Source organism: Eriocheir sinensis, chromosome 53 (genome assembly GCF_024679095.1).
Source record: "Eriocheir sinensis breed Jianghai 21 chromosome 53, ASM2467909v1, whole genome shotgun sequence".
Classification (NCBI taxonomy): domain Eukaryota; kingdom Metazoa; phylum Arthropoda; class Malacostraca; order Decapoda; family Varunidae; genus Eriocheir; species Eriocheir sinensis.
In genome coordinates this window covers 3769493-3788356 of record NC_066561.1, presented here as the reverse complement: position 1 = coordinate 3788356, position 18864 = coordinate 3769493, and the positions used below count along the sequence as shown (strand labels likewise).

General features: G+C 42.6%; 1 protein-coding gene across 10 annotated transcripts in view; it reads left to right on the top strand.

Annotated features, from left to right (window-relative positions):
• LOC126983203 (leucine-rich repeat serine/threonine-protein kinase 1-like) overlaps positions 1 to 18003 on the top strand; it is a 111212-nt gene extending 93209 nt beyond the window's left edge. For 7 of the 10 annotated variants that reach the window (XM_050835785.1, XM_050835786.1, XM_050835782.1 and 4 more), the window contains 16 exons: positions 824 to 1029; positions 1441 to 1651; positions 2049 to 2132; positions 3314 to 3546; positions 4131 to 4383; positions 4849 to 5055; positions 5237 to 5488; positions 6038 to 6179; positions 7667 to 7776; positions 10034 to 10156; positions 10689 to 10890; positions 12008 to 12206; positions 14321 to 14578; positions 14737 to 14951; positions 15198 to 15331; positions 15476 to 18003. In XM_050835785.1, coding sequence (XP_050691742.1) covers positions 824 to 1029; positions 1441 to 1651; positions 2049 to 2132; positions 3314 to 3546; positions 4131 to 4383; positions 4849 to 5055; positions 5237 to 5488; positions 6038 to 6179; positions 7667 to 7776; positions 10034 to 10156; positions 10689 to 10890; positions 12008 to 12206; positions 14321 to 14578; positions 14737 to 14951; positions 15198 to 15331; positions 15476 to 15850 — 3204 coding nt within the window. In that variant the 3' untranslated portion in view covers positions 15851 to 18003. Of the gene's footprint in view, positions 1 to 823; positions 1030 to 1440; positions 1652 to 2048; positions 2133 to 3313; positions 3547 to 3768; positions 3793 to 4130; positions 4384 to 4848; positions 5056 to 5236; positions 5489 to 6037; positions 6180 to 7666; positions 7777 to 10033; positions 10157 to 10688; positions 10891 to 12007; positions 12207 to 14320; positions 14579 to 14736; positions 14952 to 15197; positions 15332 to 15475 lie in introns of all 10 variants that reach the window. The other 3 variants (XM_050835778.1, XM_050835780.1, XM_050835781.1) reach the window with 3 other exon arrangements.
• Positions 18004 to 18864: the final 861 nt, after the last annotated feature.

Sequence of the window (18864 nt, the reverse complement as noted above, 5' to 3'; positions counted from 1 at the left end):
TCAGTCAAACCACGATTTCCGCTGGCGTGGTTCTCATTTGTTTCTTGTTATTGCTGATGATGATGATGGTGAGTAATACCGCCGTCCTTCGGTGAAATCGACCGTAGCTTTGGAAGATCGTGGACACGTCAGAAAACCACGGAAATATGAGAACCATGCCAGCGGAAATCGTGGTTTGACTGAAGATCCACGAAAAATTTGCCCAGTGTAATAACCTCTTAAGGCTTCAGGGGTGACTGAGATGCAGCGTCGCCAAAGTATCATACTCATTGCATTGCATTGTCGCAGTTTCTGACCGATAACTATAGCAAAAAACACAAAAAGCATCAATAAATAACAGTTTTAATGCTAACTTTAATATTCTATGGTTGTTTGTGTGGTTGCGGCAGTCATCGAGCCTAAAAATGATAAATGCAATGTTCAGAGTACGACAATTTGGCAACGCTGCTGAGATGTGATGGTCAAAAACATCTGTAGGCGTTACTCAAAACTAAAAACATGAGTCTGCAACACTAGTGATCCCCTTATCAATCACAGTACTCACAAAGCAAACACGACACCAGACATGCCAAACACACAATCAACACATATCCAAAAATGGAATGCCTACCCATCCGGTTCTCCAGCTTATGTGGAATGAGACAGCACTATGCTGGATATCCCCTCCCAAGGTGCATGACTTAACATTTTTCTTCATTGAATTGTAGCAGCCACTTTTTGTTCCATTCCTGTAGCTTGGTGATGTCTTCTTGTAGGAAATCTGCAGTTAATGGGTTAGTAAAGTTCTGTTGACCTGACTGTTTCTTTGGTAACTTTTTTACAGGTGAACAATTCAGCTGTCTTGGAAATCTGCCTTCCCAACGAGGCTGTGGTGATCAAGAGACCCTTCCAGGACAGCAACCTTTCCAACCCCGCCTCAGACATCCTGGCCAACGGGATCCAGAGCGTTGTGTTGGACCCGGCGCCGGAGTGTGTGGCCAAGCTGCTCTCCCTGGCCGTGGACCACATAGACACGCTGCTGGAGGACTGGTGGGTGGCACGCTGCTCGGCCAAACAGCCTGAGACTCTGTTACGGAAGTTGCTTTTCTTGTCAGTGGGGTTATGTAGTCAATGAGAAAGAGGGAATTCAGATTTTTTATTTATTTTATTTATTTATTATTTTTTTTTACAGTACAGGAAGCAGCTCACGGGTAAAGAAAAAGTAAAAAAGACTTAACCCAGTAGTAGTGGGGATCCTGTTTCTTAATGGTCCCTCTAAGTGAGAAAAATGAGAAAAAATCACCCCTCACACAAACCATTTCATAATATATATATCAAAGCATTTGTGATCAGATTATGTATCATCTTTTTTGGGGGTTTATTTTGTGCCACAAATTTGGCCCGTCGCTACTACCGGGTTAAGACCATTTGGAGTCTTATCGGCGTCTTGGGTCATTACAGGTATCCTACCCTGGGCACACGCTTTGTGCACACCAGTGAAGGAAAGTTCCTAGTGACCCGCCTGGTGCCTTGTCCGGTGTGTCTGGAGTGTCACGGGCAGCATGAGGGGCCGGGCAACCACCCCCAGGCCCGCCACCTTCCTGACAACTGGGGCTCCTTCGTGGAGATGAACCCCCTCTACTGCTCCATGACAGCCTCACAGATCTCCCAGGTGAGTCATGGGGGCCACAGGGGCAGGCTGGTGGCTATTCCCTGCCTGTGAGGGTGTACAGAGGTGTGCAGTGGTGGGTAAGCACGGTGCGGGTACATCAGCTGCTCTTGCTTTCTCTCTTGCCTCATTAAGTTCAAGATTGGCAGCTTCACTGAGAGGAGCATAAACTGTTTAAGAATGATGTCAGCTCTTGAAATTTAATGTTAACAAAGGCTTGCTTCAAAGTTTATTCTGTACAGACATTATAAGAATTAACTAACATGTATTTTAACTTTGCTTATATAACCCCACACATCAATGCTTCTGCTGCTTTGCTTCTGACCAATATGCTCCGCCTATTTCAAAAACTCTCTGTTTACCACAACTTACTGGACTAACATGCACGGCACCCCACCAGGACCTGACTGCATCCCACAGCTCCTCTCTTGAGCGCTCACTCCTAACTAACAGTCTCCTGGGAAGTCTGGCTCCGTCCCAGCAGGTAACATAAAGCATAATGAGAGCATGGGGCAGGTGCTGGGAACATTAGGGCCAGATTCATCAATCCATTTATGAAACCTCTTGTTGGTGAGTCTTTGGTAACCCCGTCCACTATAAACGCTCCTTGTGTCTAGGCAGCTCTGACGGCGATGAAAGAACTAACACTCAGGAAGTTGGTTCAGTCATCGCCATGGGAGCTGCGTAAAGGTCAAGAGCGTTTGTAGTGCACAGCGTTACCTGAAGAATTACCAAAAAGAAGGCTCATAAATAGTTTGATAAATCCAGCCCTTGGAGATTGAGTTGATATTTTCCACTGTGCATGCAAGTGTGTCAAGAGTTAGCTTATGTGAGGCTATGTAACTGGTATTTGAGAGGTAGAATGAACAGTATAAGCTTTGAAAAGGCAGACTTAAAAAAACGTCATTCTTACACTGAACTTAAGACAACCAGATGTGGAGTTTGGCCTTTGGTTGAACCCCAAACCGTACAAAACAGTTTATGGAGGAGGATCAAGACAGTAATGAGAGTCTGAATATGTGTGTCTGAAGTCAGAAGGTGTGAACTGAGGTGCCGTCCCAGAGATAGGTGTTCATAACTATTTAATATTAAGGAAATGGTTAATGAGAGATTGAGTATAGTGTGTGTGTGTGTGTGTAACTTGAAGGGTGTATTTAATATTGAGGAAATGGTTAATGAGAGATTGAGTATAGTGTGTGTGTGTTTGTGTGTAAGTTGAATGGTATATATTGAGGTGCAGTCCAAGAGATAGGTGTTCATAACTATTCAATCTTGAGAAAATGGTTAATGAGAGACTGATTATAGTGTGTGTGTGTGTAATTTGAAGGGTGTATATTGAGGTGTAGTCCCATAGATAGGTCTTATTAACCTAGTAGCAGCGGGGATCATGTTTCTTAATGGTCCCTCCAAGTGAGAAAAATTAAAAAAATCACCCCTCACACAAACCATTTCATAATATATATCAAAGCATTTGTGATCAGATTATGTATCATCTATTTTGGGGGGTTTATTTCATGGCACAAATTTGGCCCGTCGTTGCTACATGGTCAAGCCACAAATTTGGCCCGTCGCTGCTACCGGGTTAACTCCTAAATCTTGAGGAAATGGCTAAAAAATACCCCAAATAATAATGCAAGTCACCTCACATGATCCTTTACCACCTAGGGCCATCCTGCAACAATGCCCTTCGGTAGTGTGTCGTCCTCTCACCCTGGGGGCCGCAACTCCTCCACCACCAATCCTGCCGGGGGTGGCGGTGGTGGCATCTCCCCGGCAGGTGCAGCGGCAGGCGGGGGAGGGAACATGTCGCCCCAGCTTCCAAGGCGCAGTTGGGGGTCCCGAGAGTCCTACACCTCAGACGGGGACAGCGGTGTTGGGGCCGAGTCCACTACGTCAAGGTGAGTGTGTCCTCCTTGCTCTCGCCTCTCATCCTCATTTCATGTTGTTGTCGTTGTTTGGTTGTTGTTGTATTGCATGATAGGTTTTTGAGACTTCCTCTGTCTTTATTTTCTTTCTTCCTGTCTTCCTGAATGTGTAAAATATGATGATATGTGTTTTTTTATTTGTTTTATCATGTCACGACCTCAGTTAATCTTTCGTTCTTTGTTGGTTTTGTTTAGCCTTCAAGGACCGATATTCACAAGGTCAGCACAGCATGAAATAGTTGTAGTCATGCAATTTCTAGATCCACATTTTCCTCTGAACACACACCAAAAAATACTCTTGCCCTCTATAGTACTCTGTTGGGTCTTACTGGTAACTTGTTTTGTTCAGTGTACATAATCAGGTTGCAGTTAGTGATGGTGTTAATGGATATAATGCATGCCAGAACAAACCCAAGAACCTGAAGCATCTAAACAATGTCATTCACTGGAAGCATATCAAAAGGGAAAGCTAGCATGAAACTTTCTGTATTTCTTAGCATTTTCATGTAGCACTCGGCCATAGCTTTCTATCGCTGCACCAAGCATTTTCTGTATAGCACAAGGCAGTGGCCAAGGCTGCCTCTCATTGCTGCCTCACCTGCCCCGTCCAGCCGCAAAGCCTCAGCGGAGGGTCGGCCAGACCTAGACAACAGTGCCAACAATGAGAGCGAGAGTTCTGGGGCCCAGGAGGTGACGCCGGTGGTCTACTCCTTCATGGTGGAAGAATGCATCCTGGCCGCCTACACCGCCCGCTCTGTGCCCTGTCCTCTCCACGCTGACCTACTCTTGGCCCAGATTGCCCCCGACACAGTATGTACCGATGGCTCTGGCCTCTGTCTGTTCCATAGTATTACATTATTAGATATTACATTCTTACACAACAGGGAGGAGGAGTACACAGAAGAGGTGAAGGACACTCACTCATTCTGGCTATACTGTCCCTTGATTATAGTATTATGTAAGAGGCTGCCCACTTGTTCTGGCTATACTGTTGTTTGTTATCAGTATTAGGTAACTGGTTGCCCACTTGTTCTGGCTACACTGACCCTTGATTTCAGTATTAGGTAAAAGATCACTCACTCGAACATTCAGGTACTTATAATGATTTTTGAAGCACTTGCTCCTCTTTGATGTAAGTTTTGGATTTTAGGATGCATAAAGTAGATTGAGATTTGTTCATTTGAGTCAGAAATAGGAAACTGTACTGTACTATGTTTGCATGTGATGATGTATTTGTGGAGTGGCCAAGCTTGTCTCAGAGAGTGTGTGCTGCAGGTGTTCCTGGATCTGGGTGATCGTTACCTAGTGCGGCCGGAGGTCATCAAGCAGGGCAAGCTTCTGGGCCGGGGCGGTTTTGGGTTTGTCTTCCAGGGCTCCTGCCGCAACCGCCTGAACGGAGGCCCCATGGACGTGGCCCTCAAGATGCTGCAGCCCGTTGACCCGGGGCCCAACGCCCGGCAGAGTGCCATCGTGGCCTTCAAGGTGTGTGGTGCCAGGGTGGTGGTCGTGGCAATGTCTCAACACCACTCCAGAATGTCATTATATACTTTTAAATGTAGAGAGAAAAACCTATTAAACTTGAATCTGCCTCATATTCCTTAGTTCAGTGTAATGCTGTCTTTGGAAGGAAAATTTCAAATAAACACCAGAAACTTCCTTCCAGGCTGCCCAGAGCAAGTGGGAGAGGGACCCCCTGCAGTATGCCTGCAAAGCCTACTGTTCAGCCCGGCAGGAGGTCAACATTCTGCTGGCCCTGCGCCACCCCCACATCGTGCCATTGGTAGGAGTGTGTCCCCGCCCCTTGGCCTTGGTCCTGGAGCTGGCACCCCAGGGAGCCTTGGACCAGTGCCTCAAGCATTACCAGCGGTCAGGAGCCAGACTGTCACTCCCCACCCTGCAGACTGTTATCCTGCAGGTCAGTCTTGGTTGTGTGGGACTTCATGAGGGTCATCCTGGTCTGCATGTGTCTTGATCTGCAGCTTTGTCTTGGTCATCTCTCTAAGGGTGCGGCCACACTGCTCGCGGGTTGCTGGGAGGGTGGAGGGTAGCGGGACGCCTAGCGGGTCAGCGGCAAGAACAAACACGTTATTTAATAGGAATGGCCATACCGGACGTGGGTAGCGGGTAAGCTTGGAGGAAACCCGCTACCCGCGTCCTGTATGGCCACTCGTATTAGATAACGTGTTTGTTCTCACCTCTGACCCGCTAGGTGTCCCGCTACCCTCTACCCTCCCGGCAAACCGCGTGCTGTGTAGCCGCACCCTTAGAGCATTATTTTTACTAGAATTGCCTGCCCTTGAAGCACACCTGACCATAGATGACAAAAATAACTGTTCTCAATGGTATAATGTTAGTGGCAAAGTTAATATTTACTAGACTTAAGAAACTGCTGAATAGAATCAGGTTAGTTCTTTCAGTGTCCATGAATCTACTTGTTCCCACTGAAATCTTGCTGCCCCCACAGGTAGCAAAGGCCCTGGAGTACCTTCATGGCCAACATATAATCTACCGAGACCTCAAGAGTGAGAATGTCCTGGTGTGGGAGCTGCCGCCGCCCTTCCACCACCAGCCACACCCCAGGGTTGACGTCCGACTGGCAGACTATGGTTTGTGGGCTCTTGCTACCCTTAAAGGAAGCACACAGCAACCTCCTCATTGAATTATTAGTGCAACTCTCACCTTATGAATATTAACACAACAAAAGTTTGGTTTATCGTCGCTCCTCCATCGTAAACTGTACTTAATGAATGTGTTTATAATTATCCCTTAACAGTAATGCTTCATGGTTGCTTAACATAACTTTTCACTCGTATAAACAGCACGTAGAAAAAGCTTCACCAGACAATACTAAATTAACTTGCATGAATGTCCTCACAATCGTCACTCTTTCTTGATAATTACCTGAAGGATGCTGATGAAAAAGCGCAGTGCCTTCACACTAATACTTCGTAATCGCTTGTCTCATGCTAATGCGTCATCTTTGCCGGCGATGGTCATGTTGTCTCCACAGTGGGTTCACTAATCCACTAAGCTCTGTATTCTTGTTCAGTGTTGTTGAATTGCTTTCATTTTATGTGCTGATTTTGTATTAGTGATTAACTCACTGTGTCTTCAACGAAATGTCCTTGAAGGGTACAGTAGATTAATTAATGAGAATGTGCAGTGATGTGTCTGTAATCTGGCGGTATTACAAATGAGTTAGGCAGAGTAATGAAAGAGTGCAGTGATGTGTCTTAAGATCTGGCAGTGTTGCTAGTGAGTTAGGCAGAGTAATGAAAGAGTGCAGTGATGTGTCTTAAGATCTGGCAGTGTTACTAGTGAGTTAGGCAGAGTAATGAGAAGGTGCAGTGATGTGGCAGAGTAATGAGAGGGTGCAGTGATGTGTCTTAAGATCTGCAGAGTAATGAGAGGGTGCAGTGATGTGGCAGTGATGTGTCTTAAGATCTGGCTGTGTTACTAGTGAGTTAGGCAGAGTAATGAGAGGGTGCAGTGATGTGCCTTAAGATCTGGCTGTGTTACTAGTGAGTTAGGCAGAGTAATGAGAGGGTGCAGTGATGTGCCTTAAGATCTGGCTGTGTTACTAGTGAGTTAGGCAGAGTAATGAGAGGGTGCAGTGATGTGTCTTAAGATCTGGCAGTGTTACTAGTGAGTTAGGCAGAGTAATGAAAGAGTGCAGTGATGTGTCTTAAGATCTGGCAGTGTTACTAGTGAGTTAGGCAGAGTAATGAGAGGGTGCAGTGATGTGTCTTAAGATCTGGCAGTGTTACTAGTGAGTTAGGCAGAGTAATGAAAGAGTGCAGTGATGTGTCTTAAGATCTGGCTGTGTTACTAGTGAGTTAGGCAGAGTAATGAAAGAGTGCAGTGATGTGCCTTAAGATCTGGCTGTGTTACTAGTGAGTTAGGCAGAGTAATGAGAGGGTGCAGTGATGTGTCTTAAGATCTGGCTGTGTTACTAGTGAGTTAGGCAGAGTAATGAGAGGGTGCAGTGATGTGTCTCAAGATCTGGCTGTGTTACTAGTGAGTTCAGTAGAGGAATGAGAGTGCAGTTTACAATCTGACTGTGTTGCTAATGAGATGATTTCTTTGTGTCCAGGGATCAGCAGGTCAAGCCTACCCACGGGCACCAAGGGCTTCGGTGGAACGGAAGGCTTCATGGCCCCCGAGATGATGAGACACAACGGGGAGGAGGAGTACACGGAGAAGGTAAAGGACACTCACTCATTCTGGCTATACTGTCCCTTGATTAAAGTATTATGTAAGAGGTTCCCCACTTGTTCTGGCTATAGCAGGGTTGGGTCCAAGTACATGGACTTGGACTTGGACTTAAGTCCATATATTCATGTAGTTGTGCTTGTACTTGGAGTTTAAAAATGCAGTTGTACTTGTACTTGTTTTTGTACTTAGACCCAAAGTACTTGAAAAATACCAAGTACTTTCAAGTACAAACAAGTACATTGTATTTAATCAAAAGTTATGTTCACTGACTTGATTCAAAACTTTTTGTAAAAAAAGTTTAAAAAAAAAAAAAATCAAAAAAGTTAAAGCACAAAACGTTAATGTTGCTGCTACGTGGGTGGAAACAAAAACACCCACTTAAACACTAGGCGATGAGGCGGGAGCACGTTGTGTTGAGAGCGGGCGTGGCTAGGCGGCTGTATGAGCTAGGCCGGGCAGCTAAGAACCCGGGGGGGACTTTAGGCGGGAAAGCGAGAATCTGCTTTAAGTCGTGCTTGCCTCTGATTGAGGAGAATGCCCAGAACGGCCGGTGACGCCCAGAGCGGCCGGTGATTGGCTAAGCGAATTGGCGAATTTCCTGCCAACTGAATTTCTGCTTGCAGTGTTGAAACTTGTCCGTTTTTTTGCCGGGTTGTCCTTTTCTCTTCTTCAAAAAAGTCTCGTCCTCTTTTCAATCTACCGCTTTTCTTCGACAATCTACCGATACCGATTGGTCGAATGTTTCTTCAAAATGTAATAATGATACCGATTAGTGTAATGATCGGTAGTACCGGTAGTATCGACGTACGTAAATACCGACCCAATACTGTATATATATTCTAGTGAACTTTGTGATGATACTATTGGGTAAATACGTACATTGAGTGTTATGATATTGTAGTGTAATACAATGCATCATTAATGTCTATATTCGAAAAGTACCAACTTTCTTGCTTTACAAACCTCACAGGAACTTTTTTATCACATAAAAGTATTTGTACCTAAGTACAATGACATGTACTTGGACTTGGACTCAAGTACATAGCAAAGTGACTGTACTTGTACTTGTATTTGTACTTAAAAAATATCCAGGTACTTGGACTTGGACTTAAGTACAATCACCCGTACTTGGACCCAACCCTGGGCTGCTATACTGTTGTATGATATCAGTATTATGTAGCTGGTTGCCCGCTTGTTCTGGCTACACTGACCCTTGATTTCAGTATTAAGTAAGAGATCACTCACTCAAACGGTCAGGGACTTAAAGAAATAAAGGTAAAAAGACAGTCGACAATAAAAAAGTGACAGGACAATAGCCATTACAAAAAGAAACTGTTTGGCAAAAGCTGCAAGAAAATGATGAGAAAGAACCAAATCTATAACCTAAATAATTGACAAGATAACGGATACAAAATAGAAAGACAAGAGACCCAAATCTACAACTAGGGGAGGTGACAGGACAACTAACTACTACAACTCTCTCTCTCTCTCTCTCTCTCTCTCTCTCTCTCTCTCTCTCTCTCTCTCTCTCTCTCTCTCTCTCTCTCTCTCTCTCTCTCTCTCTCTCTCCCCCCAAAAAAAAGGCTGATTAATAGTTACAACAACAACAACAACAAAAATATGACAGTGCAGAAGCAATAGTAAAAAGATGGCAGGATAGTAACTACTTCAGATGAGGTGATAGATTAACAGCTAGACTTGGAAGGTGGTCATCCCTGTGGCTTCAATGTTAACCCGGTAGCAGTGACGGGCCAAATTTGTGGCTTTACCGTGTAGCAGTGACGGGCCAGATTTGTGGCTTTACCGTGTAGCAGCGACGGGCCAGATTTGTGGCTTTACCGTGTAGCAGCGACTGGCCAAATTTGTGGCTTTACCGTGTAGCAGCGACGGGCCAAATTTGTGCCATGATATAAACCTCCCAAAATAGATGATGCATAAACTGATCACAAATGCTTTGATATATATTATGAAATGGTTTGTGTGAGTGATGATTTTTTCTCATTTTTCTCGCTTAGAGGGACCATTAAGAAACATGGTCCCCGCTGCTACCGGGTTAAAACTAATGCAACAAGATGAAAACTAACATCAGGACATTGTGTAAAAGCTAATGTCTATAAAATCACACTGGTAATTGATATCCTAGGAGTGAAGATGTATTTTGTGTTTGTTTTTGTTGCTGGCAGGTTGTTTCTCCCTTGAAATATTTGTGCACGCTATATTGTTGATTTCTGTGTTTGTGTCGCAGGTGGACTGTTTCTCCTTCGGGATGTTCATGTACGAGCTGCTGACCACGCATCAGCCCTACGAACACTGTGATAATGTGAAGGAGCATGTGTTGGAGGGAGGACGGCCGGCACTCACTCACAGGGTAACAGCACAGTGTCAACTCTTATGATGATGATATTGATGACTTGCATGAAAACACCATCCTTCTCTTTCTCTCTTTCCTCCTTCTCGTTCTTCTCCTTGTTTTTCTCCTCGTCTTTCGCCTTCTCCTTCTTGGTCTTTTCCTTCTCCTCTTCCTTATTCTGTCTGCTCTTTCCTCTTTCCTTATTTCTCCGCCATTATCCCATCATTCTCTTTCCCTTGCACCTTCTCTTTTGACATCTTTCCCTTCTCCTTCTTTTCCTGCTCTTTCCTCTTTCCCTGTTTCTCCACCATTATCTCATTATTCTCTTTCCCTTGCACCTTCTCTATTGACATCTTTTTCTTCTCTTTATCTTCCTGCTCTTCCTCCTCTTCCTCTCTCACCCTGACAGAAAACAGCTAGACAAAGACCTATGAATCACCCAACCCCCCGATTCATGCACGTCTTTTTTCGGGGGGGCAGGGAACATGGAAATACAAAGGTTTATTAACACTCTAACCTCCTGCTTGACGTGCCTCCCTCTCTCTGGCAGGAAACTGAGTACCCGGTGTATGTGCTGGACCTGATGGTGATGTGTTGGTCCCAGCAGCCGCGCTTCCGACCCTCCGCCTCACAGATCGTCTCCATCGCTTCCGCACCTGAGTTCACCCACCTGCTGGATGTTGCCTCCCTGGACCATTCCCTCAATATTACAGATGCCATACGAGTGCCTCCAGCCTATGTTAAAGATGAAGGTATGGTTAATGGGGGGGCCTCACTGCCTTTCTAGGGGGCTTCGTGATGCAGTGGTTAGCACACTTGGCTCACAATCAAGAGAGCCCGGGTTCAATTCCCAGGCGGAGTGGAAAAATTTGGCCGGCTTTTCCAATACCCTACGCCCCTGTCCACCCAGCAGTGAATGGGTACCAGGTATTAATCGGGGGTTGTGTCCCGTCTCCTGGGGTCTGTTCCCTTCTATAATTCCTTCCCCCTCCTGTCTCTCTCCGGCATATGACCACAGATGTTGCGCCGACTAAACCAAACTTTCCAACTTTCACTGCCTTTCTCCCTGCCTGTAGTGCTGGTGTGGGGCATCGTTCTGGGTTTGTTTTTATTTTCTAGCTGATGTTAAAGATGATGTAGGGTGTTCGGAGCCTCAGTGCCTTTCTCTGTGGTTGTAGTGTTGTTGTGAGACATTTATTTATTTATTTTTACAGTACAGGAAGCAGCTCAAGGCAAAAATAAATAAATAAATATAAAAAAGCCCAATAACCACTGCTCCTATAAAGAAAGTAGAAATGAGTGGCCCAAAAAGAGGTCACTTTCGGATGGATGGATAGTCATTGTTTGTATTTATTTTCCAGCCTTTGATCTGCTTCCATTTCCACAAGAGTTAAGTGAAGAAAAAGTAAACTTCTTGGTTATTGAATACGCACACGTACATATATATGCTACACTACTGTACAATACTGTATTCATATGTTAGACTTACAAATGAACTTACAAACCACCACTCTGAACCAAACCTGTTGCAAGTAGGGAAGAGTCTGAAGTTGTTGCTGAGAGAGGAGGAGACGAGGAGGAAGAAGAAGAACAGGAAAAGAAGAAGGGAAAGATGTCAAAAGAAGGTGCAATGAAAAGAGAGCAATGAGATAATGGTGGAGATGAGGGGAAAGAGTAAAGAACAGGAAAAATAAGGAAGAAGAGGAGAAGGAAAAGATCAAGAAAGAGAATAACAAGGAGGAGGAGAAAAACAAGAAGGAGGAGAGAGAGAGAGAGAGAGAGAGTTTTCATGCAAATCACCACTATCATCATCATCATCATAAAAGTTGAAACACATTGATGCGGCCTTATAATGATGTTCCGTTCCAGATGGAGAGTTGGTAATGCGTGAGCTTGGGAACATCTGGGTGAGCCGCACGTCCCCGCAGCTGGACATGGTTGGGGCGGGGGAGTGGGGCTGGGCGGGCTACACCAGCATCGAGGGGCTGCCGGACACCATCACCGCCATGTGTTGTGTGGGGGAGCACGTCTGGCTGGGAGACAACGCCGGCAACATTCACGGCTACAAGTAAGTCGCTAATTAGTATCATCCAAAAGATAATCGCCGTCAATATCGTTAGTAATATTATCAGTCATTACCATCATCAATAAAGTTATTAGCCATTGTCATTATTAATATCAACATCACAGCTACCGGAATTGACCTATTTTTTGCCCACTTTGTAATCTTTTTAGGAGCAGCAAGTAGCGGGCTTTTTTTTTCATTATTTTTATTTTTATTATTATTATTATTTTTTTTTTTTTTTGTGTGTGTGTGTGTGTGTGTGCGCCTTTGAGCTGCCTCCTTTGCTGAAAAAAAAATAAATAAATAAATAAATAAATAAATCTAACATCTCAAACAGTTTATGTATTCTATCATCATTATCATTATTTCAATCATCATCATCATAATCGCCATCATTATCAGTTACCTTTATTTTGTAGCTACTGGTTCTTGATACCTTTGCTGATTTATTTTTATTTTATTTTATTTATTTATTTTTATTTGCCTTACTTTTTTTTTTTTAGAACAGACTACTGCTGACTGACACTCAAACAACTCCTGTTCTGAGACTGTTACTCGTTGTGGTGTGTGTAGAATAGACAGTGGTGTTTGAAATGTCACTCTCATGGTGGTGTGTTGTCTTGGAAGCAATTTTTTTTTTTATTACTTTTATTAGTACTTAATTTTTGCTACTTACTTTTTTACTGTTGTTTTGGAAGCATTTTTTTTTTTTTTATTACTTTTAGTACTTACTTCTTGCTACTTACTTTATTACTGTTGTTTTGGAAGCATTTTTTTTATTACTTTTAGTACTTACTTTTTGCTACTTACTTTTTTAACTGTTGTTTTGGAAGCATTTTTTTTTATTCCTTTTACTACTTACTTTTTGCTACTTACTTTATTACTGTTGTTTTGGAAGCATTTTTTTTTTTTATTACTTTTAGTACTTACTTCTTGCTACTTACTTTATTACTGTTGTTTTGGAAGCATTTTTTTTATTACTTTTAGTACTTACTTTTTGCTACTTACTTTTTTAACTGTTGTTTTGGAAGCATTTTTTTTTATTACTTTTACTACTTACTTTTTGCTACTTACTTTATTACTGTTGTTTTGGAAGCATTTTTTTTTTTTTATTACTTTTAGTACTTACTTTTTGCTACTTACTTTATTACTGTTGTTTTGGAAGCATTTTTTTTATTACTTTTAGTACTTACTTTTTGCTACTTACTTTATTACTGTTGTTTTGGAAGCATTTTTTTTATTACTTTTAGTACTTACTTTTTGCTACTTACTTTATTACTGTTGTTTTGGAAGCATTTTTTTTTATTACTTTTACTACTTACTTTTTGCTACTTACTTTATTACTGTTGTTTTGGAAGCATTTTTTTTATTACTTTTAGTACTTACTTCTTGCTACTTACTTTTTTACTGTTGTTTTGGAAGCATTTTTTTTTTTTTATTACTTTTAGTACTTACTTCTTACTACTTACTTTTTTTACTGTTGTTTTGGAAGCATTTTTTTTTTTTTTATTACTTTTACTACTTACTTCTTGCTACTTACTTTTTTACTGTTGTTTTGGAAGCATTTTTTTTTTTATTACTTTTACTACTTACTTTTTTTTACGGTTGTTTTGGAAGCATTTATTTATTTTTTTTATTACTTTTACTACTTACTTCTTACTACTTACTTTTTTTTACTGTTGTTTTGGAAGCATTTATTTATTTTTTTTATTACTTTTACTACTTACTTCTTACTACTTACTTTTTTTACTGTTGTTTTGGAAGCATTTTTTTTTTTTTTTTATTACTTTTACTACTTACTTCTTGCTACTTACTTTTTTACTGTTGTTTTGGAAGCATTTTTTTTACTAGGAATGTTAAATAATTCATAATGGTTAAAACACATTTCCTGCAAGTTTCATCAGTACCTTTACATGTGTGAGTGTGAATTCTTTACCGTGAAGACTCCCCAGAATCTACCCGGCCTTATTGATAAATAATACACACTGAAACATGTCACATTAACTGATAACACAAAGGAGATGTATTTTAAGCATCATATATAGATTCTTATGAGGAAAAAACAATACTTGGTGACACTGTGCAGACGCCATACAATCTAACCTTTCCTGCCCCAGCATGGTGGACTACAGCCGGGTGTTCAGCTACTGCCTGGAGCCTGACGCCCCTCAGTCCTCCCCGGTGCGCTCCCTCTGCAGCCTCTATGCCCTGGGCCGGGTAGCCGTGGCCCTCCTCAACGGCCGCCTGTTTTTGTGTAGTTCTGACGTCACCCCCACATCCCCGGTGCTGGGCGAGGGCAGCTTTGTCATGACTGAGCTGGCCGGCTCCACGCAGGAAATACATTGCCTTGCAGTCACCCAGACCGACACCAACTGGTAAAGATGACTGCATTCCCATCACTGAGTCTTTGGTCATAGTTTGGTTGAAGGTTGAGGCCCAGCTTGTTCTTGAGTTTCTTTTGTTTCAAGAGTCTTCTGCTTTTTGTTGTGTGTGCATCTCCTATTAGCTTACCATATGTGTGCCTTCCCTGCAGGTCGCTGTGGTGTGGGGGAAGCCAGGGCACCATGAGTGTCTTCTGCCTGAGGGACGATGGTTTGGTGTTGAGCCAAGATGCTGTGACTCACTTCACCTCCACCTCCACGCCACCCCCAAGTGACTCTGCCGATGTGCTAATTCTCCACGCCCCACAGAATCTCTCCACTGTGTCTCCTCACCTCAGAAGCTCCATCTGGTCCTATGTTTATCCAGGTAAGAGCGAATGATTGCAGAGAAAGTTGTTTGAGGTCCCATTCAGACACAGCTAATGAAGCTTCTGCCATATCTGACCCCAGGCTTGGCAAAAATATTTCACTAATAGAGCCGCAGTCAGCAGGTTTTGAATGCACTGATAATAAAAATGTTACACAGTTGTGGTTAATAATAGGGGACAATGTGGAGTGTGTCACAACGGAAACTGCAAAAGAGATGAGTCTGAGTAACATTGTGTTGTGTTAGGGTGTGTTGTGTACCACTGGGACGCCAAGGAGCAGAAGGTGGTGAACCGGCTGGACTGCTCCAAGCTGGTGCCGTGCTCTGAAAGCCTCCAGTCCATCAGCATTGAGGAGCACCTATCCCCGTCACACTGCCAGGTGAGAAGTAAACACTTTATTAGTAATACCAATCATTACTGCTGCATACATTGGCTGTCATATAAAATAAAACCAGTCAGTGGGCTAATCCTGAGCATGTGTAGCAGCATGACCCAGCAAATAATGGACAACATCACTTGACAGGTGACAGCCATGGCTGTTTGTGGGAGTGAGGTGTACGTGGGCACCACGTGGGGCTGTGTGGTGGTGGCGGAGGCAGAGTCCATGCGTCCCATAACTGTGTTCAGACCCTACGAAAATGAGGTGCGTGCGATAGTTCCTCTTCCTCCGTCTCTTGTGGTGCTGGATCAGGGCGGCTCTGAAGACCATCTGGATGGGCTTGGCATGGACGAGGATGGTGTGCCGAGCCCCACACCTCTGCTGGCCACGATAGGCAAGGGTTACCGCAACCTGCTGGGCCGCTATGCACCCATGCCCAGGTCAGCCCAGCCTGAACCCACAGCTCAGCGGGCCATGTACTGCTTACTGTGGCGGGCACACCACTGGTTAAACACATGAGGGACACTCCACTTTATCCACTTAATATATATATATATATATATATATATATATATATATATATATATATATATATATATATATATATATATATATATATATATATATATATATATATATATATGAAGAAATAAATGAATTAGTAGTAAGGAAAGCCTTTGCACAGTCTCTGTGAGACTTAAGTTTTGCAAATATTAAAGTGAATAAGTTTGCTGTGCATTATAGCTCAAATTGCATGGTCACAATGTTAACCAAGACAAGGTTGTACTCATATCAATAATGACCTGCTGTGGCTGTCACTCTAGCTTGTATGAAGGCTGCATCATGTCAGGATGAGGACTCATGATAACATGCTGGTGTAAACACTGACTGCCAGGGAGTGTGCAGCAATGCCTTCCTTGTTGAGGCCACACGACACATTCCTGCCGGGGTCAGGGACAGCCTGCCTCTGGCCAAGGCACAGGAATAACACAGATGTGTGTTTTAGCATTACTTAAGGAGTGTGACTTCCCTAATTAAAGTTTAAAAGGTTGTTGAAATATTTTTGAAGTTACAGATTACATTTTTGTGTACATGTGTTAATAATGCCATATGTATATGTTAATTATTTTACATGCACTTTTAAAGATATTTGCCTTAAAAATCACCTACTTAATAAGAGGCAACTTAAGTGATCCTGTAACCAAAAGCCTACTTAAGTAAGAGGTCAGGGGCAGTAGCAGCAGCAGCAACAGCAAGTCTCAGGGTCACCAGAAGTCAGTAGGAGCTGGACACCTTGCTGGGGCCTGTGGCGAGGTCCCAGCACACACACTAAACATGCCAAAGGCTGATAATACTCATGATAGATGCAGACCTTTCTTGTGTTTCATGTAAAACAGGAAACACAACTGACCATTAAGTCATTCATAAGTACTGGCATTAGGAGGACTAAACTATTGTCATATTAACACAACATTTCTGAACTGGGCCGCCACAGACCCTGAGGTGCACAGAAACTTGTCCCCAGGAGTATCGTTGCCAGGCTGCTCTGCGTATAGGCTCAGCCCCTACCCAGGATGGTTGAGGGAGGGTCGGGAGGTCATGAGGAGGGTAAGGTGTCATAATGTCGTTTTGTAATTAATATTTGTACCAAAGATGTTATGTCAAGGAAGCTCGTAATGTAAATAATAGCTCATCTTAAGTTGCTTTAATAATGTATTCATATTTAAGTTCCAACATGGCACAATTATGTGTGTACTGCTAAAGTTTGACTAGACTACAGCTACCACTCTCACCATGACTACTCACTGCTACCACTGCTACTACGGAAGATGTTTAGTCTCTGATACTACTACTACTACTACTACTACTACTACTACTACTACTACTACTACTACCACTACTGTTACTATCATTACTAACATCAGACTACTTATACTACTATACTGAAGATGGTTAGTCTCTACTACTACTACTACTACTACTACTACTACTACTACTACGACTACTACTACTACTACTTTTACTAACATCAGACAATTTACACTACTAGACAAACTACACTACTATCACTAGACTACTACTACTACTACTATAATGACTACTTACCATTACTAAAACTACAAAAAATTAATGTTCTTTTCCATTAACCATTTACACTCATCACGTTCTACTTACTTATTGCTTTCAGTCCACTATTATTTTTATCTATCTCATTACCCTTGAACTGGCTGGCTGACCACACTGTTTATCTTACTCTCTAGTCATTGAAACCATTTTAATGTGATAACTCCTTCTCAGCAGTTCATAACCTTTCCTCGTTCTCCCGTGTAACCTGAACCTGTAAGGAGTGGAAGGTGGTTTGAGCTATCCCCTAAGCCACACACAAGTTGTTATCTATATTTTATAATCAAAGACGTCATTTGCTAAACCATCAGTCTCCACTTGTTGTTATTTATAAAGGACTTTACTTTTACTATCGGGAGTTACAGATATTTTTTGAGCCTATATGAAGCCTATTAGGAGGGTCTTTTTTTTCTTCTTTTTTTATGAATCTGTAAAAGGTCCATCTCCCAATATGTTGACCATGATGATAAGTTTGGGAGAAGCAGTGACTTGTCCATCCAGATTACCAGTAACAAAATTTTAAATACCAAATTAAATATAAATATACTTGTAGTTATTTTGTTCATATTCCTTTTCACCGTCCCTTAGTACACTTAGCAAGCTACAAACAAGGACAGGGAAGAAGAGACAGCCAGAAGTGCACTTGTGGTTATTTGGTTATACACAAGTTAGTTTATTTATTTTATTGTTTCACTGCCAAAAAGTGCACAGGAATAAGAAGGTAAGTTAGCAGGCTACTATAGTCCAACCAAACTGTCTAGTCCGTTTGGGTGGAGGCTCCCACGGGTCCATTTCTCCCCTCTGCTCTGCCACACAGGCAAAACACCTATTTTTTCCTATCATATGTTACCTTTACCTTACATATGAGAGGAAGAGATAGGTGTTGGGACTGTGTGGCAGAGCAGAGGGGAGAAGTGGACCCGCGGGAGCCTCCGCCCAAACGGGCTCAACAATTTGGTTTTACTATAGAATAAAATTGGAGGATATCAAAAACCTACCAGACCAAACGTATTTATAATGTATGTCATTTTTTGTGGTTTCCATCCACAGAAATATGAGCTTCACACTTTTTGCTGATAAACAGAGTATGTGAACCGAAACACATCATGAAAATTTGAAATGGGAGCCTCACTAACCTCTGTGCAGTTAAATAGCAGTTTTTGCACCAACTTCAAGATGGTAAATTTTGCAATGTTTTACTAGTCTCTCTTACAAGTTGACTATCCATAGATATTTTATCTGAGTCAAGCTCAGCAGATACAAATACAAACTGCACATATGATTTGTTTCACATCGCCTCAAGAACAACTATTACAGTACTATGTGTATTGTAACTTTTCCTGTGGAGCTTAATGGTCGCTGTGCTGTCTCCTTATGTACTTCTAACACCTTTATGTATGGCTCATCCA